We start from the raw sequence: 21,818 nt of genomic DNA, 5'->3' as shown, positions 1-21,818 counted from the left end.
GTATGTTTCCCCCCCAGCATGCTGAAACTATATGTAAAAGTAAGGCACTTGTCCTTTTTCTCCTCTGCAGGGGTCTTAGCACAGCAGTTGGCTGGGCAGTGTCTGTGTCCGACGGTGTCCTCCTGAGGCTGAACCTGAAAGAAGGCAGTTGGCTGCTTTTTCTGCTTTGGTGAGAAGTGTTGGACCCTGGTGTTTTTGCCCTTCCAAGAGCTAAAGAGGAAAGATTCCATGCATTATTCATATTATTCATATTCCACGCAAAAGGGGTTTCATATTCTGTGCAATATTCACATTGGAATCCAAAATAATCCAAAATCTAAAACTTGAAAAAAGCCCCCCCCCCCCGCATGAGTGGCTGAGGTCTTGGCACCTTTGCTTTGCTTTCTGATGGTTCAGCGTACACAAACTTTATTTCCTGCACAAAATTGTTTTAAAATATTGTATAAAACTTCCTTCAGGCTATGGGTATAAGGGGTACACAAAGCATAAATGAATTTTGTGTTTAGACTTGGGTCCCATCTCCAAGATATCTCATTATGTATGCATATACAAATATAGCTACTCCAAAATAAATCAACAAATAAATAAAAAACCAAATCCAAAACATCTCTGGTCCCAATATTTAGGATGAGCGAGACTGTATTTGTAGCCATATTCCATGCAATAGGGCTGTGCATCTGATGCAAATGCCTCTACTACAGCATACCCAGGAAACTGCTGTTCCTGATGAGAAGGTGGCTGCACACTCACTAGACTGTAGGGATGGGCGACCTTCCCAAAACCAGGGGCACTGAAATGTCATGGAATTTTAATGGGAAATGTTGTTTTCTGTATTAAGGTTTAATAGTTGCTGGGGGGGGGGACAAAAATTCTGGGTCCCCTGTGGGGAAGACAGTGGAAGAGAGAGGCTCAGTCCAAGCAACCACTGCAATGTGAAGGCAGGAGCAGCTGCACAAATCTCACATTCTCTCTGAGGTGCTGCTTCTCCTCACATTGTCCCTCTGCACTCTGGGCCTGGCTGTTTCTTAGGTGAGGTAGACAGCTGATCTGGTTGTTGCAGCCTACCTGGGACTGCTTCACTTTTTAAAGCTTACTCTCCTGTGGTGGGCCAAAGATTTGGAAAATGGGCAGTCAACTTGACTTCAAGGGTTGGGGAGTGTGTGTATGGAGGGGATCAGCTGCATGCATGTGGGCACACTTTTTTATATTGTAAATTTGTTTGCTGTGTGGAGAGTCCCACCTCCTTGCAAACCCATTGCCCAGAAAGGACTAGGACACTGGATGGGGTGGTGGTAAAGATGCAGTAGACCATTATGTGACTGTGATGAAAGTTGGTCATCTCATAGTGAAGTAAGTGGGCACTGTGGATTTGGTGAGGTGGAGCACTTTCTAATCCAGGTGGTAAAGAAATTGCCCTTCTCAGCCCCAGCCATCAGACAGTAATCCCTAAAAGAGTTGTGGGAGAAATGAGACATAACAACCAGAATCCATGGACCTTTGAATGCATTGTCACAGCCAAAATTATGAGGATGAGAAGATAAATGATATGCAGTTGAAGTGCCACTTTGTTGTTGTGTTCCTTCAAGCCATTTTGGAGTTATGGAAACCCTAAGGCAAACCTATCATGGAGTTTTATAGGCAATATTTGTTCAGAGGAGGTTTGTCAATTTTTTAATTTTTAAAAAATTTCATTTGTATACCATCTGATCATGCGACTTGTCCAAGGTCACCCAGTGGGTTTCATGGCTGAGAGAGAAATCAAACCCTTGCATTTAGAGACACAATCTGACACTTAGCCTGCTGTCAGAGGCCAAAGGCAAAAGTAACAGTGACATAGGAAAGGATGATTTCAGTCCATCGTCCTCTGGGTTATGGGCCCATCACGCTCCTGTTGTGCCACTTTGCTGTATCTAGGGAAGGGAGCTGGCATGGCTTCTTGATTCAGTTGGCACTGTCTTTGTGTACAAGGATACTAACTAAACCCTGGGTAGCGCTGTCCCTCACTAGATCAAGGACCAGGCTGTAAATTTGGACTGGCTGTGCTCTCTTTGGCCCCAGCCAAATAAGAAGGGCATCAGCCAGAACCTGAATCTGGCTCACACAACTGAGAAATTTGCAGGATGCTTCTACATCACTGGGGCAACTGAAAAGGAGAGAGGCACCCTGGTTAGTTGAGGGGGGTGGTCAGGGTGGGTCTTGGCACAGACATTGTGTGAACACCCCACCAGGTGTCACCCCCTCTCAGGTGTCACCTGGTACAGTCCGCACCCCAGCACCCCCTTTTGGTGCTGTGACCAAAATTTTTGCATCCCATGATAGAAAAACCCAGCAGGGGGGGAAAGGTTGGCAGGAAATTCTCCAGCTTCCTTCAGAAGTTCTGTTATTTTGAGTTATTCCAGGCTGAGAATTTGGTCTAGAAAGGGAAAGGCTGCCACATGACCTCCAGGTCCAGAGCTGTTACTTTTGAAATAGTGGTTTGTTCTGGGTATTTAACCAGAGAGGGAAGCATACATAATTTTACCCAACAACACATGTAGTACAAAAGATTCTCCTTTCATCTTCTGCAATGCTAGAAAAAAAACCCCAAAACAAAAAGCAACAGCCACCTAACAGAGGATATTTTCGATCTATTGACCTCTCGTCTATGGGCCCAGCACACTCCTGCTGTACCACTCTGCTGTATCCAGGGAAGTGTGTTCGCATGGCTTGTTGGCCCAGTTGACAATTGTCTTTACTGATGAATCTCAGACCAAGAAGGAGGAACTGGGAGGGAGCACTACCCAGGTCTCTGTGGCGCAATGGGTTAGCGCGTCTGGCTGTTAACCAGAAGGATGGTGGTTCGAGCCCACCCAGGGACGGCTGTGGGCAACCCCCCTTGACAAGGTGGCCGAGTGGTGAAGGCGATGGACTGCTAATCCATTGTGCTCTGCACGCGTGGGTTCGAATCCCACCCTTGTCGACCTTTTTCCTTATAGGGAAGCAGCTATGGGGTGTAAGCTTTAGCTATGAATCCTAGTGGTGTACTTTTACATTTGTGGCACAAGAAGGTACACAGGGCATCTGTGTGCCTTGTCTCTACACTCACTAACACACCACAAGCCTTCTGCAAAGGGCAGGGGTAAGGTTTCTTATCCCTTTAGTGGTTGGTGGAGAAAGCAGACTATTCCATCTGCAGCTGGAAAATAAGAGCAGCTATCTGGCCTCCTCCAGGGAGGAGTGTGCAGCTGTCCTTGCAAAAAGCATGCACTCTCTGGAAGCAGCAGCTGAGTGGGATTGCATTACACTCTACTCCATGTGAGTTGGGATCTTGGCCCTAGTTTTTTGGAATGGTAAAAATAAGGAAGCAGTCAAGACTCAAATCCTAGCCACAAGACTGGAAAGTTTCCATGGGCTCATCTATATGTTCCAGAATATTCTGCAATGCCCCCTGAGCATTCTGGCCCCAAATTCCACCCACATCTCCTCTTTATCTATAGGTAGGCACACTCTTTGCCCTCCCCCCTTCCCACATTTTTCAATGCTGACTTCAAGCCCATTACATTTACAGTAATATGATTAAAGCATTAAAGTCTGTTTAGACTTGTTCTAATGCTGATGTGTCTTCATGCACCCTGGGTAACTGCTGAGTTACTTGAATGTAGGAACCAGCTCCTTCACATGGAAAACATTGTTTGCTTCTGGAGAAAAATTATTATGCATGGTTCCCAAATAGAGAATCATGGAATCATAGTTTGGCAGAGACCCCAACGACTATCCAGTCCAATCTCCCACCATTCAGGAACACATAATCAAGATTGAATCCATTGCTCTGTGCCCTAGTCTCTGGAGCAGCAGAAAACAAGCTTGCTCCATCCTCCACATGACATCCCTTCAAATGTTCAAAAATGACTATCATGTCACCGCTTAACTATATCAGTCTGTGCATAAGTCCTTGCTGCTGTATGCAGCCATTGTCCTTTTGCTCTTGAAGAAGCAATGTTAGGACAAGTTGACAGCACAAAAGTTTGCCCTGATACAGGATCCAGCGGGAAAAGAGCCCAATGAATGTGAGATTTGAATCCATGCATACACAGAGGAAAATGGATTACTGTCAGGATGCCAGCAACCGTCCCTGGGTGGGCTCGAACCACCATCCTTCTGGTTAACAGCCAGACGCGCTAACCCATTGCGCCACAGAGACCTGGGCAGTGTTTCCTCTCCATTCTCCCTGCCCTGAGGTTTCATGGCTGAGTGTTGTTCAATTACAACCCTCTCAGAAGCCATTAAAGGTCCCTTGCTGTCATCTAGCAGAGTGGTGCAGCGGGAGCGTGCTGGGCCCATAACCCAAAGGTCGATGGATCGAAACCATCCTCTGCTAGGTGGCTGCAGTCTTTTGTTTTTGTCACTGGCATCAATGAAGACAGATGGAGAATCATTCCACTGCTGGAAATACTAGCTGTGTTTTCTGCTAAAAATATGCACAGGAATAGCCCATGCTTCCCTCTTAGCCCAAACGTCCAGAACCAGACACATTCTGCCTCAAAAGTGATATGTTTGGCATTTTTGCCCTTCCAAAAAGTGGTTCTCATATGGGACAAAATGGCTTACTTCCAGCGGGATAGAGGAATCCTGTCAGTTTTTCTTGCCTGGAGAGTGTTTCTAACCAAGGAAGGAAATGCCTTTCATCAGTTGTACCAGTGGTGTAGAGGTATCATGCAAGGTTCCCAACCTTGCGACCCGGGTTCGAGTCCCGGCTGGTGCACACTGCCTTGTTACTTTTGCTGTTCCAAGTGATAAGGAGAGTGCATCCAAGCAGAATTTATAGTCCAGCATTTCCACCCAGGGGTTTCTTTTGGGCCAGGCTTTAATTAGGATTTAATTAGAGTTTGCATTTGCAAGGGTTTAATTAGAACCTATGCATGCAGAGAACTTGCTTTGCGTATGAGAGGACCAGAATGTGAATCCTCAATAAGGCAGTCAAAGTGTATAGATTGCCTTGTCACTGTGGCAGGGAAGACTTGTTGGGTGACCTTTTGAAAATATTCCAGAGGTTTCTTGCCCCCTTTTGCTTCAGTGCAGCATTTTTCATAGAATCATACTGTACTTCACTATCTGAATGTATAGCCCAGCTTCCTCAGCCAGTTGGAGAGAGCGGCAATGTGGATGGAAGTAGGAGCCTTACATAAAGAAGTGAAAAGCATGTGAGAGCAACAACAACCAAAAAAATCTATTTGTAAGATCTGTTTTGTGCTTCAAAGGAGCTCTCCATGAGGCTTAAACTACTTGGGAGAGAATAGGTTTCAGCACCTTGGGCAGCTCCTAGCTCCTTTGCTGTTGTGTGCCTTCGAGTTGTTTCGATCTATGGCAACCCTAAGGGGAAGCTATCATGGGGTTTTCTTGGCAAGCTTCTTCAGAGGGCTTTGCCATTGCTGTCCTGTGAAGCTGAGAGAGTGTGACTTGCCCAAGGTCATGGAGGCAGATGACCTCAAATCAGAAAGAAGAGGGCAAGAAGCACCTGGTCTGTTTCTCCCATACAGGAGACAGAAGGAAAAGGCTGCAAGCCATCAGGGACGTAGCCAAGGGGGGGGGGGGGTTTTTGGGGTCGGGACCCCCCCTCCCATTAGAAAAATGAATGGTGCATATTGCTGCGCCGCCACGCCCAAGCCCCATTATAATGGTGGCACTTAGTCTGGACCCCCCCTTCCTAAAATCCTGGCTATGTCCCTGAAGCCATGCTGCAGAAGATGGTTTTTAACCATTGGCTTCTGGGATATGACCATGGCATGCTTTTGCTGAGGCACTTTGGTAGAGGACCAAACATGAAAGTGAATCTACATCTCACAGAGTGCACTTTATCCACTCTTGATCAATTCTTGCTTTCCATGTGGACGTGACAAACCAATGGGAGAGTGAATGTGTGTGCGTGTTTGTGTGTGCATGTGTGTAGATCCTTTCGAAGGAGCAGAAAGTTTGAAAACATTCCTATCCACCCCTGGCGGTTTAGTAGTTAGGATTTGGTGCCCTCGCCACTGCAGCATGGGTCAGATTCCCAGCCAGGGAAGGTTTCTGCATCCTTCCTACTTTCCAGGTTGTTTGTTCCTTGGCAAAATGACACACACACACACACACACACACACACAGCATGCTGGAACTGGATCTGTAGCAGAAAGACCAGTTTCTTCCCTGCAGACTCTGAGTCCAACTGGTAGTGTTTCAGTGTCTGAGTGTCTCAGCCTCACAGTCTGAAAGTCATCCTGAGCTTGAACCTTACAGAGGGCGGCTGAGAAGCTGTTGTGACAAGTGTGTGAGCCCTGGGCTTTCTCAGTGGGGGCAGTTCCCATGTGATAGGGTTGCCATGGTGTAAGCCAAAAATTACAGAGATATCACAAATAAGTCTCACATGTCTGTTGTTGTTGTTGCTACTGCTGCTTTAGAAGCAGGCACACACAGACTAGACTCTAGGAGTTGCTTACCCTCCTACATTTCACAGATCAAAACCAGGACATATGTGGCCAAATAACATCAGAGTGTGGTCAAGTGGGCAAAAGTTACAAATAGGACAGGCTGAAGGGTAGATCCCTGTGTGTCCCCTCACTGAGATCAAATTATTTTAGTAACCACTCACTGCCTCTGCCCTGTTTATAATAATTGTTATTAATAACAACTTGTCAGTAGGTAGGTGACAAAATTAAAATAAGTTAAACTTCTTTGGGCTGCAAATGGGTTTTAATTAAATATTAATTAATTAATTAATTAATTATAAGGTGGAGAAGGAGCACTGTTCTGCTTTGCTTCAGGGTCACCTCCAAAAGTGGTAAACAGTCCTTTGCAAATGAAAGCCCAGCCACTGTGAGATGACTCCACTCCTCAGGGAATCCAGAGCAGTTCCTGCCAGCTTCAGCTTCCCTGAAGGGTTTCCTACCAGAGAAGCCAAAGTCCCTCATTGGTCATACTAGTGGTGTAGAGGCATCATACAAGGTTCCCAACCTCGTGGCCTGGGTTCGAGTCCCAGCTGGTGCACACTGCCTTCTTATTTTTTGCCTTTCCATCAGGCAAAGGGGAGCCCAGTTCCTCCAGTTTGTGGGGATAGCGCCAATGAGGATGAAATTAGAACCTTTGCATAAGAGAAGTGAAAAGCTTGTTAGAAAGGGGAGGGGATTTGTAGTTCTGTTTCTAAAAATGAACAATCAAAGGTGGAAGCTTTTTAACATAGAGAGATCTTTCCAGTGAAAGGTCTGCCAATTCCCAAATGGCTAAAATGCCAAAGGGAAACTCTGGAGGCTAAAATGCAGAATCTTACATCCAGAAAACATATCCAGGGCAAGCCGTGGGTTTTTAAATCCACCTGTATGTTTTTTAACACTTTTCCCTGATAAAGAAGCCAGTGCAGCTTTGAAAGCGTGCAACATGTATTTTGTGCATTTTGGTTGGCAAAATCATGGCATCACTGTTTTGTGGATATTGCTTATTCCAATTGGGTTTGCTATCATTCATGCTTTTGTGTTTCCACAGTAAGTCTAAGTGCAGACCCCCACAAATATAGGGGCTGTACTGTAATGACCAACTCCACTCCATTCAGTGCCAGGTTTCTCCAGACTCCTTGCCCTCTTGTTTCTGATGTGATGCCACCCATCATCCTACTAGGAGCTGTCCAAGTGCTGAAACTCCCAAATAGGTTCAGCCTCTTGGAAAGCTCAAGAAAAAGTCTTGAATAAATGCACTGCCCCACTAACCTCAGACTACTGCCTACCACTAAAAAGAGGGGGGGGGGATGACATTCTTGGAGTGAAACTCAGCCTGGGCCATATGGCAAAAGCACTCAATCCTGGCCAGGAAGTCCACAGCCAGCCAGGAGTTTATATAGGATCATCTCTCTGCCACCCACTTCTGAATGGGGAGTTCTAGTAGTAGTTGAGACCCCAGGTAAATGGGTAGACCAAATATACCAGCATGTTTTACCTGAATGCTCTTCCCGCCAGTAAGTAACCCTTAGGAAGTGCATATGTGCATTTTAGTGTCTTTATATGTGAAAGCACAAAAGTGGAATCACATCTCATTAGTTAAGTGCACATTTTTAGCAAACAGTAGACTTAATACCGCCAGTATCAGGAAGGTTCTCCTGCTTTTTGTGATGCTGGAGACAAAAGGAAAAGGTTGCAAGCTAGATTCTTGCTTGACAGTTGGGTGTGAATCCTTAACAAGCAAATTAAAATCTCTCTCTCTCTCTGTAGACTCCTTTGCCCCACTCACTATTGGAGACAAGATCTGTTGAGTGAGCAAGCAGAAATATTAAAAACATCTCAACATCTCTATCCATCCCTGGTGGTCTAGTGGTTAGGATTTGGTGCTCTCACCACCGCGGCCTGGGTTCGATTCCCAGCCAGGGAAAGTTTTTTCATTCTCCTTGCATTCCATGTTGCTGGTCCCTTGGCAATGTGAGGTTTTGTTGTTGCTGTTTCAGTGTGCTGGAACTGGATAGACATTGTAAAGACACCAGCCCTTTTCTCCCCAGCAGGCTTCTTAGTGCAATCAGTAGACAGTGTCTCAGTCTTACAGCATGAAGGTCATTTTGAACTTGATCCTTACAGAAGGCAGTTGTAGAAGGCAGTTGGGAAATTAATCCCAATCAGGACAGATGGAGGGTATGCATGTCCCTCACAACACATGCCCTGAACCACTCTTCTGCATATTTTCTAAGAAGTAAGAGTAAAAGGCAAACTTGCAAAATATTGTTGCTGTGTGCCTTCAAGTCGTTTCTGACTTAACGGCAATCCTGAAGCGAACCTATCATAGGTTCTGTTGGCAAGTTTCTTCAGAGGAGATTTGCCATTGCCATCCTCTGAGGATGAGAGAGTGTGACTTGCCCAAGGTCACCCAGTGGGTTTCCATGGCCAAGCTGGGATTCAAACCCTGGTCTCCCCGTGTCCTAGCCCAACACCCAAACCTTTACACCATACTATATACCCAAGATAAATGGAGCATTTCCAAATTATCTTTCTAAATAGAGTGGTATGGGAAGTAGCTCTACAGCAGTTGCCTTGTTCCCGAACCTTTTGAGGATTTAAACATAAGTGTGGCTTTAAAATAAAGAGATTACCAGTGCATCTCCTAAACATCTAGCTATGCCCTCTTAGCCAAATTCAGAATGATTACATTGTCAGCTGAGACCTCCAGAGGATCCAGTAGATCTCAGCAGATGATGTAATCACTTTGCATCTGGCTACAGGGACAAAGCCAGCTGTTTCTCTGATGTGCCCACATTCTCCATCAGAGACACATGACTATGAGGATGTTGCAGAGGTTCTGCAATTAACTCCAGAGTGTATGCGAATGGCCAGCCACAGTGTAATTTTGCACGAGGAACTGCTGTGCTATACTGAGCCATACATGATGCAGGTCAGTTTATGTTATGATCCTTTTGTCAAATGGCTCTCTGTTATGGGCACTGCCCAAGACAATGCCCTCTTTCCTTACTGACTAGAACTATTACTGGAGAAAAACGGGGGGGGGGGGGTGTCTGCATATTTACCAAAAGAGATCTTGGCCAACAGTGGAATGGATTGCTTTCCCTCTGGTGCCAAGTAGAAAACGGACCTTAATCTTTCAACTTCACAGCTTTGGGGACAGTCAATTTTGAGCCAGTTACTCTGTTAGATGGTTGGTAGCAGTCTCTCAGGGCATATCAGCTTGTTTAGTCATTGCTTATTATGCTGTAAAATGGGACATTTTATAAGAGTTGTTGTTGCAACCAGTGTTTTGAAAATTTCCTTTGTGTGTGTGTGTGGGGGGGGGGGTATACAGATCCCAGACAAATGGGTTGTCTCTCTTTATCAGAAGATCAAAAGACAGAGGAAGGAATGCAGTAGCCAGGACTCAAACCTGGGTCACAAGACTGGGAGCCTTGCATGATGCAACTAAACCACTGGCACATCTAACAATTATCCTGGTAGAAAGGTTGGTAGGAAACTCTTTATTCTCTCAGAAGATCAGTCATTTTGTAGCAGCTCTAGTTCTTTTGCCCGAGGGAGTAGCAGTGACTGGATCATTAACAATTTTTAAAGCAAAAAAGTATGATTAGTACTGTTAGCAGTGAGAAGATTTTCTTTCTGTCTTCTGTGAGGCTAAAAACAAAAGGAAATGGCTGCAGCCACATAGCAGAGGATGGCCTCAATCCATAGACCTCTATGGTATGGGCCCAGCACACTCCCAGTATGCCATTCTGCTCAGTGGAAGAAGATGAACTTTTCCAGATTTTCAACATACAGTATCTGGGCTTGGCTCTCAAAGCAATGAATCCTTAGGACAAGAGAGATGTAGGCATGGCCTTTTCCAGGTCTCTGTGGCGCAATGGGTTAGCGCGTCTGGCTGTTAACCAGAAGGATGGTGGTTCGAGCCCACCCAGGGACGGCTGCTGGCATCCTGACAGTGATCCATTTTCCTCTGTGTGTGCGTGGATTCAGATCCCACATTCATTGGGCTCTTTTCCAGATGAATTGTGGATCAGGGCAAACTTTTATGCAGTCAACTTGTGCTAACACTGCTTCTTAAAGAGCAAAAGGACAATGGCTGCATACAGCAGCAAGGACTCATGCACAAGCTGATATGGTTAAGAGGTGACATGATAGTCATGTTTTAATATTTGAAGGGAAGTCATATGGAGGATGGAGCAATCTTGTTTTGGACATGGAGGAATGGATTCAAACTTAAGGAATAGAAAGCCCACCTAAACATTAGAAAGAACTTCCTGATAGAAAGAGTTGTTCAACAGTGGAATATGCTGCCTTGGATTGTGGTTGAGTCTCCCTCTTTGGAGGATTTTAAAAGGAGACTGGATGGTCATCTGTCAGGAATGTTTTGACTGTGTATTCCTGCATGGCAAGCGATTGGAATTAATGGCCCTTGGGGTCTCTTCCACCTCTAGGATTCTATTATTCTACATTTGGGAACCTTGCATAGTAATTTTCCTCCTGGGGCAAAGAATGTTATCCATGTGAAGGAGCGGGTTCACACATGCAAGTAACTCAACAGTTACTCACGGTGACTAAAGAAATACAGTGTGCCCATGTCATACATGGTTTTCAGCTTATGCTGAAGCCATGCACCAGAAGAGGCAATGGTGTGCACACTGTGCTACATACACAGGCCCCATTGTTTTCAATGGGGCTTGAGCATACACGGTATTTCCCTTACGCAGTGGGTCCAGAACAGATCCCCTGCATAAGGGAAGGGCCCACTGTAATAACATAAGAACAGGTCGAAGTAGACTTTGATACTTTAAACATGCTACTGTAAATGTAATGGGTTTGAATTCAGCATTGAAAACTGTGGGAAGGGGGTCAAACAGTTTGCATACCAGTGTTGCTCTTCCAAGCCATAGATGCATAATCCATTCAAATTCTTACTAAAATCTACCAACATATAGGGAAAACAGAAGAATGGCCACAGACAGGAAAAAAGTCAACATACATTTAAGTCCCCAAAAAAGGGGACATCAGAGATTGTAATAAACCAAGGGTAGGCAACCTTAGGCTGGAGCGTGGCTTTGGTGCGACTTCTGGACTCTTAGGACGCATGCATCATTGAAACACCATACCTCCACTGTGACTTGAAGCAGCTTTATTTTGGCTGTCTGTAACAGGCCTTTGATTCGCTAGATCATGAAAACTATGAATTGCTCTAAAAGAAATGGGTGTGCAACAAGATTTGATTATCCTGATGTACAGAACAGAGAACCTCCTCATCTGAAGAACTTGGGCCCATGTTTCTCTTTTCCTCCCCCATCCTCTTTTCCTTTTGTGTCATGACTTTTATGACAATAAACATGAGGGCGGGGTCTCTCTTGTCTTTTGCAAGAGGAGCAGAATGCCATGTAAGCTGCTCTGGGGCTTCTCCAATAGTATAAATGCCATAAACAAACAGGGTGCTAATACGAAGAACTGATATAGCTGTAGTATTATATTCCTAGGCTTTGACACATAACCTTTGTCCTGGTTCATAAATTCATAATAAATCATACACATCAAAATCAACAAAATATTACAATTGAAATTTACATAGTAAAATGTACCAGGCACGCATTACGACTTATTCATAAACCACAACCAGTGACTCAATTGAAAGAGTCAAATGAAGCAACCTATCAGTTACCTAAGTCAACTATAACAGATGGATTCTTAATGCTTATTGAAAGGCAAGATGGCAGTTCAAAATGTTGGCAACCACAATGCAAAAAAGGTCCAGCACAATTGGACAGTATTAATGGCGGTCAGCCTTCAAAATAATAATAATAACAATAATAATAATAATAAATCTAAGAGCCCTCCCCAAATATGTAGCACTGTAAAATACAAAAATCCATAGCTATGTTATTCTGGAATGCCAGTATCCAAAGGAATCCTGTAGCATCTTTGAGACTAACTAAAAAAAAAGAAGCTGGTAGCATGAACTTTTGTAGACTTGGTCTATTTCTTCAAATGCATGGAATGAACAGTTAAGGAAATGGAAAACTTGGGGGTATGATGATAAAATGACACATTCAGTTTTAACTATGGTGGTTGAGGGACTAAGCTATTCATATAGTCTGATTATAAAGGTCCTTCCTAGACACCAGTTCACTCCATGCAGGTGAGGAAGGAACCCAAGTCTACAAAAGTGTATGCTACAACTTCTATTGCACAGCTAGTCTCAAAGGTGCTACAAGATCCCTTGGCATATTGTAAAATACACAGAATACCATACAATGACAACGTACATGTTTACAGACAAGAGCAAAGGTGAGTGACTGTCAGAGGTTAGAAGGTCACAGAGGACCTCCAGGGGCCTTTCAGGGATGGCCTCTGCCATCCTCAGTTTTTATACTAGACCTTAAGATCTATCAACCTGAATCAGCTGCAAAAGACATGTTTGGACTAAAGAATTTTGAGTGCAGGAATTTATGCTGAGAACCAGAACACAGTCCTTGTGCTCAAAATTCCATTCCTGGTTTCTCCCTTCATTTTACTCATTTCAGCTGAACAGAAATGTCTGAGTGTGTGTGACAAAGTGAGACACAGGTCTCTTCCACACTACACAACTGTAGCACTTGTACAGCTCACTTCTATGGAATCATGGATTTATAGTTTGGTGGGGGACTAGAGCTCTGTGCCAGGGAATTTTAAATACCCTACAAAACTGCAAATCCCAGGATTCCATGGGATGGAAACTTGCCAGTTAAAGTGGTATCAAAGTGAAATTGATCCCACATTCTGAACACTTATATGGCTTCTCGCCTGTGTGAATTCTCTCCTGCACCCTAAAGTTTTTGCTCCATTGGAAGCTTTTCCCACAGTGATAACAATGAATTTTATGGCTGTCCTGGGTTTCTTCCTGATCAGAACTGCCTTTGCTGATTTCATCCATGGCTTTATCCATGGTCTTCTTTTTGCTGGTTCTCCATTTGTTCTCTGGTCTTTCATTTGCTGTTTTCCACAGACATATTCACCTCCACACTCAAAGTCTCCATAAGTCAGTTCAAATTCAAAGGGGGAAGGGAAGCTTCTGAAGTAGTTTCTTCCAGTTTACCATCAATCCATGAATCTCTTCCTAAGGGACACTTCTTCTATAAAATACTAGACAAGCTTCTCCTAAGAGAGATGGGGGAGGGGGGAAGACATTTCAAATTTGCTGCTTTGACTTTTGAGGATTTGATTAACAGGTTCTCTCTAGGAATCTCTAGGTCCTCCAGAACAACTCTGCCGAACGTTGACCATAGAAATGTGCTGGAGAACCTAGAAATTCCTAAAGAAAACACACCTCTAGGCATTTGTAGGTCCTCCAGCCTGAATCTTTGATCAACATCTGGCAGAGTTGCACTGGAGGACCTAGAGATTCCTAGAGAGGTGTTCTCATAAGTAAAAAGAACAGTCTTGTTGTTTTTTAATTTGTAGTTTTCTCATATTCACAGGAGTCCTTCATCCCAAACCCCAGCGAATGGGGAGGGACCACTGTATAATATGCAAAAGGTAACATTGCCACCTCAGCCAAAGCAAACACTATTCATTCCTTTCCATAGTTTGCAATTTCCTGACAGATCCCAAGCCAAAAATGCTCCACATTCAAGGATTACTTATAGAGTTTCAACAGGGATATACAGGTGAAGTACAGGTTGAGTCTCACCTGAAATGTTTGGGATTTTTGGAACCAGAAAAGTATTTTGGATTTTTTTTTATTATTTTTGGATTTTGAAATACTTGCATATACATAATGCATATCTTGGAGATATGATCAAAGTCATAGAATCATAGAATCATAGAAATGGAAGAGACCACAAGGGCCATGCAGTCCAATCCCATTCTGCTGTGGAGGAATACATCGTCAAAGTACCTCCAAAAGATGGCCATCTAGCCTCTGTTTAAAAACCTTCAAAGCAGGAGATTCTACTACATTCCCAGGCAGCATATTCCGCTGTCGAACAGCTCTTACTGTCAGAAAGTTCTTCTTAATGTTTAGGTGGAATCTCTTTTCCTGGAGTTTGCATCCATTGTTCTGTGTTCTAGTCTCTGGAGCAGCAGAAAATAAGCTTGCTCCATCCTCCATGTGACATCCCTTGAAGTATATAAACAAGGCTATCATATCAAAGTTTACACATGAATTTCATTTATGCAGTTTAAGTGTTGGACTACAACTCTGGAGATCAGGGTTCAAGTTTGATTGGGAGTTCCTGCATGGCAGAATGGGGTTGGTCTGGGTGGCCCTTGGGATCTCTTTTCAATAATGGAAGACGTTCCCTCACAGTGTGGTGAAGTCTCATTCTTTGGAGGTTTTTAGGCAGAGACTGGATGGCCATATGTCAGGAGTGCTTTGAAGGGGTGTCACATTGAGGATGGAGCAAGCTTGTTTTCTGCTGCTGCAGAGAATCGAATCTGGATTAATGGATGCAAGCTCCAGGAAAAGAGATTCCACCTCAACATTAGAAGGAACTTCTTTTCTTTTTTTAATTTTTAATAAATTTTTATTGAGAATTCACATAGTGAAACACAACACAAAACAACAAGAAGTAAAAGAAAAAACAATAATATTAGTAATAAACTTAAATTTATCTTACAAATAACAAACCAATCACCTATACCCTAGCTAAAACACTTACTAACAGACTTAACTAGACTAAACATCTTACAAACTAAACTAAACATCTTGCACAGACATTTAACTAAAACAATTCTTCCTTTCTTATGCATGAGAACAATATTTATAATTTCCTTTGTTATCCTTTTTATCTATTCTGTAATTTTCTATATTTTGTTAGCTACATCTTGACTATATCTATTTTCTAATAAACTCTAAATTTTGTAATATTTCCTTGGCTATCTTCTCTAATCTTTATTTATTTATAAACCCCATGATAGGGCCACCATAAATTGGAGATTACTTGAAGGCACACAACAATAGTGCTGAGACAGTGTGACAGAATTCAGAACTAGCGAGTGCTAGAGCTTCACCAAATTACGAATCCCAGGATTCCATAGGAACCGCCATGGCAATTAAAGTGGAACGATAACGCTGCAACTGTGTAGTGTGAAAGGTTTCCTGGTCACTAGTCTTCAAGAGAAGTAATCTCATCCCCGCATTCAATGGATTCCCATAGGGCAGCAACACAGAGATGGGCCTTTTCTGTGGTAGTGTCCCAGAGTTGCTTTTTAAGACAAAGATGCTCAAAAAAAGTTATAATTATAATTCTGAATCTTCCAAAAGAAATTTGTTACCATTTGGTGTAACACCAGTGTTAATAATATAATTGCCACTCTCCGTGAATTTACTTTTCATTCTCATTCTGCCCTGTAACTATGCATGCAGTCTATCCGCCTAAAGCTTTAATAAACTTGGATGTCACCAGTTTATTCGAGGATGCATGATGTAATCTACGAAAGCTAAAATAATCTATAGGTCTTCCAAGTATCCTTCTTCCCACTTTACTTTCCCAACAGAATAAGGCCCCAAACCCATTGCAGACTCAGTGCTAGGGAATCCAGAGAACTGTAGTTTATTGTGGCACCAGTGCTCTCTGACCAAGAAGGCTAAAAGGCTCACAAAACTACAGTTCCCAGAACACAACCACAACAAATTCCATAGATTTTTGTAGTCTATGCTGTCAAAGTCTTTGCTATTATTCCAAAATCCGGGGGCGGAAAAATCCCAAACACTTTTGGTCCCAAGCATTTCGAATAAGAGAAACTCTACAGGAGGCCCTTCGTCGTTTTTCTATAAGCAGGTGTTTAATATATAATCATGCCAGGGTGGTTTTTAAGGAATATGTGTGTTTTAGTCATGCCTTTTAATTTTGTATATTTGTATATTATTTTATACTGGTTTAAGGGGATTGTCTTAAATAAATAATTTTGATTAAATAATTTTGTTTTTTATGACATAATTACACAATATATAAATATTTTTTTCTTATTCCATTTCTTTGTGTTTTGAATGGCGATCTGTCTATATACCTTTACCTAAACATCTCGGCTGTGGTTATGTACCTTTGATATCTCTGTTATTTCACTGATATCAATTAATTTAGATAACCATAATATCTCTATATATGGTTCTGTCCAGTTAATGGATCCTTCCCTCACTTCGGTCTTTTCAGTGCGAACGTTTCCTTTCTCTTTTACCACTTCTCTCTGTAGAAATAATTCTGGTGTTAATTCAAATTGTATTTGATTTTATTTTTTTTCTGTTTCCTTAAGGCATTCTTTTCTTTTATTGTGTTTCAAGGGGATTTGAACTGTTTTGAAAATAATATTGTAGTGTGTTTTTTAAAAAACAAAATTATCCGTAAGCCGCCTTGGGTCCCTTCTGGGAGAAAGGCAGCATACAAAACAAATTACAAAAAAATTATTCAAAACTTTTGAAAAAGCAGGAGGTTAGAGACCTCTTTCTCTCACATATGATACACACATATGTTGTGGTGTTTTAAAATGACAAAGTTTCCTTCCAAGCTTAGCTATTTGGTTTTAGAAAGATGGCTTGCAATGCCTGCCACTCTCCTCCAAAGTGGAGGAGTCGAATGAGAACCGGAAATGAAAGGGACACAAAGTCAAAAAAGGGCTTGGGTTTTTCACAAAAACCCTCCTGGCTGTAAACACAGATTTGCAAAAGCTACGCCTGGAATCGCCTGGTCTTTTTGCTCTGGTAGGGATTTCTCTACATTGTTTATTTATTGCAATAGACCAGAGGGTAAAAATACAGTGCCAGTCTGGCATGGAGAGATGCAGCAGAGGGGCATTGCTTGGATTTTAAAAAGCCACACAAATCCAGGGACAATATTGTGGTTTTCAGATGCTTTTTCAATTATTGTTCCAGAATCCTGAAATCCAAAATTATCCAAAATCGAAAATTGCCCACCTGGGTGGCTGAGATAGTATCAGCTTTGCTTTCTGAGAGTTCAGTGTATGCAAACTTTGTTTCATGCACAAATGTATTAAAATATATATTATGCCTTAAATCACCTTCAGGTTATATGTATAGGAAACACCAATGAGTCAGTGTCATGTTTAGACTTGGGTCTCATCTCTCCAAGAGACCCCATGATGTATAGGCAAATATTCCAAAACCCAAAATCGCCCACCTGGGTGGCTGAGAGAGTGGCACCTCTGCTTTCTGACAGTTCAATGTACATACACAAAGGTCATTTTGTGCACAACATTATAACATACAATATCAATGAGTGTATTAAATACTGTACAACATTATTTTTAAATTATATATAATATTAACTTCAGGCTATGTTTATAAGATAGCTCGCTATTGGTACTAGTTTCCAAACCGCTTACTGGATAAACAGTGACTGTTTGAATGTGAAGCCGAAGGCTTTCATGGCCGGCATCCATAGTTTTTTGTGGGTTTTTCGGGCTATGTGGCCATGTTCCAGAAAAGTTTCTTCCTGACGTTTCACCAGCATCTATGGCTGGCATCTTCAGAGACTGAAGCAACAAGTGTTTTAACATTAATACACTTCTGATAACCAGGTAACCTGTATTCCTGCGAACGAGGGCCATATAAATCTCTAACTTTTTTGTCATGATGTTCACAAGGTTTATAATTTCTGTCCATTTCTCCCTGCTGTAAGGGAAAACAAGTTGTTTGTTCTCTGAAGATGCCAGCCACAGATGCTGGCGAAACGTCTGGAATAAACTCTTCTAGAACATGGCCACACAGCCCGAAAAACCCACAAAAAACAGTGACTGTTTGAATTTAACTTTAACAGTTAATTGACAATTTTACATTATTAGAACAGACTTTAATTTTACACATGAGAGTCAGTGTAGGATAGTGGTTTGTGTGTTGGACTAAGACTTTGGAGACCTGGGTTCGATTCCCAGTTCGGCAGTGAAACTCACTGAAATATGGCAAACCTCCTCCGAACAAACCATGACAAGAAAGTCCCATGATAGGTTCACCTTAGGGTTGCCATAAGTCAGAAACAATAGGATGTGTGGGTTTGTTTTGTATTGGTTTTTTAAAAAAACAATTTTTTTTTCCAGCACAGCCTTTGGATCGAGCGATGGAGACCTTGAGTGAGGCAGTGAACATGTCTATGGAAAAGGTGGAAGCAGAGACTCGAAAGCTGAAAAGCAGGGAGGAAAACACCTCCACTGTCACACTGTGGGCAGAGATGGAGGAACCTGAAGCCCCTCACGTGGTACGTGTTGGAAATCTTGGAGAGTTACAGACGGCGGCGTCTCCAGAGCGTGTCAAACATGAACCAGAGGAAGGGTTGCAGGAACGCTGGGAAGCCCAATGGCAGGAGTTCTTGAAGACCCTGCAGGCCCCCCACACGGGATGGGGCAACACACCATCACCAGAGGAGTCCAGTCCATGGGATGACGCCAAGGCTTTCCTGGCCTCCTTTGAGCAAGTTGCATTGACGTGTCGGTGGCCTCGGGACAAGTGGGCGACTCTCCTCTTGCCGGCCCTCAGCGGAAAAGCCGAAGAGGCCTTTCGCAACCTTGGCCCCCAAGAAAGGGGAGACTACAGGAAGGTCAAGGCAGCCATTTTGCACGGGGAAGCCCTCGCGAGGGAGAAGCAGCGCCAACACTTCCGGCAGTTGTGCTACCAGGAAAGAGAAGGGCCGAGGGGTGTCTACAGTCGGCTGAGGGCACTTTGCTGCCAGTGGCTGAGGACTGAGAGATACTCGAAGGAGGAGATCCTGGAGCTGCTCATCCTGGAACAGTTCCTGATTGTCCTGCCTCAAGAAATGCAGAGTTGTGTCAGGGCACAGGGTCCAGAGACTTGTGCCCAGGCAGTGCTCCTGGCAGAAGGTTTCCTGGTAAAGGAGAAAGAGACCACCACAAATATGCCAGAACAGGTGAGGCATTAATTGCTGTTATTTCCAAGAGACTGAATTAATAGAATCATAGCATCATATAATATATAGAGACATCTTGTAGCATCTTTGAGACTAACTACTGAAGAAAGCAGTTGACAGCATGAGCTTTCATAGATTTCAGTCTACTTCCTCAGACCTAAGTCTACAAAAGCTCATGCTGCCAACTTCTTTTTTTGTTAGTCTCAAAGGTGCTACAAGATCCCTCTACATACTGATTCTGCCGACTAACATGGCTATATCTCTGAACAGAATCATACATTTGGAAAAGACCACAAGGGCCATCCAGGCCAACCTTTTGCCATGCAGGAAGACACAATCAAAGCATCCTCGACAGATGGCCATCCAGCCTCTGCTTAAAGACCTCCAAAGAAGGAGATTCCACCACTCTCTAAAGAAATGTGTTCCACTGTTGAACAGCTCTTACTGTGAGGAAGTTCCTCCTAATGTTTAGGCGGAATCTCTTGTAGTTTTAACCCATTGCTCTGTGTTCTATTCTCTGGAGCAACAGAAAACAAGCTTGCTCTATCCTCAGTCTGACATCCCTTCAAATACTTAAACAGGGCTATTCTATCACCTCTTAACCTTCTGTTCCCTAGGCTAAACATACCCAGCTCCCTCTTCTCACAAGCATGGTTTCCAGGCCTTTCACCATTGTGGTTGCCCTCCCAGCATGTCAACACCCTTTTTAAATTGTGGTACCCAGATCTGTATGCATCATATTCCAGATGAGGTCTTCCTTTCCTAAGAGACCAGAGTCTGGTTCTGACATCTTTTGATTCCCCAGCGTTTACACAGTAGGGATGAAGAGACTGTGCATTGTTGTTTCCCAACTGATAACACTGGCTGCATCCACACTGCAGTAATAGTCCAGTTTGACATCACTTTAGCTGCCATGGCTCAATGCTATGGGAATCCTGGGATTGGTAGTTTGTTGTGGCATCAGAGCTATCTGACAGGGAAAGCTAAATATCTCACAAAATTACAAAGTCCAGAATTCCATAGCATTTAGCACTGACAGTTAAAGTGGTATCGAACTGGATTGTTTTTGAAGTGTGGATGCAGCCACAGATGAAAATCTGGTGGGTAGAAAGAAAAACGCGACAGCAAGACTTTTCTGCTGTCTTTTGCTGGCATTCACACATCCCAATATGTTCCAGGCAATTTATTCTGCATGGTTTTTCCGTCCAAAATGTGGTGACTGGTTGATTTATTTTTTTAAACAGAAACCATGGTTTCCATGCAGTAAAAGAACATGTGTATTACTGTGCAAAATAATTCCTTCAAATACTGTGTAATTGAACAAATGCAGAAAGAATAATCTGCAAACAGACAAACAACTTAGTTTTTTGTGGGTTTTTCGGGCTGTGTGGCCATGTTCTAGAAGAGTTTATTCCAGACGTTTCGCCAGCATCTGTGGCTGGCATCTTCAGAGAACAAACAACTTGTTTTCCCTTACAGCAGGGAGAAATGGACAGAAATTATAAACCTTGTGAACATCATGACAAAAAAGTTAGATTTATGGCCCTCATTGGCAGGAATACAGATTACCTGGTTATCAGGAGTGCATTAATGTTAAAACACGTATGTTGCTTTCACCCTTAAACTAGATTTTTATTGTCTCAAGAGGGATTCATGACAATTTGTCTTTCAGACTTTGGCTGCATCCACACTGCAGCAATAATGCAGTATGACATCATTTTAACTGTCATTGCTCAACGCTATGGAATTATAGCGATTTGTAGTTTTGTGAGATATTTAGCCTTCTCTGTCAGAGAGCCCTGGTGCCACAACAAACTAGGAATCCCAGAATTCTATAGCACTGAGCCATGGCAGTTACAGTGGTGTCGAACTGGATTATTTCCACCTAAGAGTCACTGGGGAGTTAGATAGTGTGAGTGTGTATTCTCCATTTAGTTGGGGACTTGTGTGGGAACATGTCTGGGAAGCAGTATTGGTCCGCAACCGTTTTCTTTCTGCAGGTTCTAGCATCTCAGCAGCCATTGAAAGTGGCAACAGATGTAGATTCCTCTGAGGCGGGTCATATTTTGCAACCTGATTCTTGGAAAAAGCAAATCTGTAAGGTAGAGGAAGATGAAGAAGAAAGCTCATCGGGTAAGGGTTCCTTGGTTTTGACTGTTGTTTCAGCCATTGTGGAGCCATGGGAATTGAGCTGTGTACATTGTAATCTTGTGAGAATTGCTTGCTTTTAGGGGCACAAAAGGTTTGCTGGTATTTTCTAGGGCAAACTAAATTGCTTGCTTACTGTCACTTTTCACAGTCTTGTTGATGAGTATTGGTGGGTGGGGGCTCCTAAGTTGGGACACGTAACCCCCACTCTAGGGTTGGACTTTAAAAAAAAATCACCCCTGGGTTTTAAATTTTATTATTCATACACACACACACACACACACACACACACATAATCTGGCTATTATTACTATTTTCCAGCCCTCCTACTGGAACAACAATGGCTGTTTCA

The 21,818-nt window shown here is 43.1% G+C and overlaps 1 protein-coding gene and 6 non-coding genes across 11 annotated transcripts in view; 6 read left to right on the top strand and 1 right to left on the bottom strand.

The window, feature by feature from the left end:
• The window catches only part of LOC121921919 (zinc finger and SCAN domain-containing protein 31-like), a 43,841-nt gene that overhangs the window by 19,596 nt on the left and 2,427 nt on the right, over positions 1-21,818 (top strand). The window contains exons 2-4 of one of the 5 annotated variants that reach the window (XM_042450653.1): positions 71-169; positions 18,500-19,318; positions 21,319-21,451. In XM_042450653.1, coding sequence (XP_042306587.1) covers positions 18,515-19,318; positions 21,319-21,451 — 937 coding nt within the window. In that variant the 5' untranslated portion in view covers positions 71-169; positions 18,500-18,514. Of the gene's footprint in view, positions 1-70; positions 170-17,048; positions 17,143-18,494; positions 19,319-21,318; positions 21,452-21,818 lie in introns of those variants that run through there. The other 4 variants (XM_042450651.1, XM_042450652.1, XM_042450655.1 and 1 more) reach the window with 4 other exon arrangements.
• TRNAN-GUU lies at positions 2,785-2,858 on the top strand. Its single transcript has one exon. It is a non-coding gene; the product is annotated as a tRNA-Asn (tRNA).
• Positions 2,878-2,959, top strand: TRNAS-GCU. Its single transcript has one exon. It is a non-coding gene; the product is annotated as a tRNA-Ser (tRNA).
• Positions 4,107-4,180, bottom strand: TRNAN-GUU. The gene has a single exon. It is a non-coding gene; the product is annotated as a tRNA-Asn (tRNA).
• Positions 4,671-4,741, top strand: TRNAG-CCC. Its single transcript has one exon. It is a non-coding gene; the product is annotated as a tRNA-Gly (tRNA).
• On the top strand, positions 8,296-8,367 carry TRNAE-CUC. Its single transcript has one exon. It is a non-coding gene; the product is annotated as a tRNA-Glu (tRNA).
• On the top strand, positions 10,313-10,386 carry TRNAN-GUU. Its single transcript has one exon. It is a non-coding gene; the product is annotated as a tRNA-Asn (tRNA).

Source organism: Sceloporus undulatus, chromosome 2, assembly GCF_019175285.1.
Source record: "Sceloporus undulatus isolate JIND9_A2432 ecotype Alabama chromosome 2, SceUnd_v1.1, whole genome shotgun sequence".
NCBI classification, from domain to species: Eukaryota; Metazoa; Chordata; class Lepidosauria; order Squamata; family Phrynosomatidae; genus Sceloporus; species Sceloporus undulatus.
This window is presented reverse-complemented; position numbering and strand designations above follow the sequence as displayed.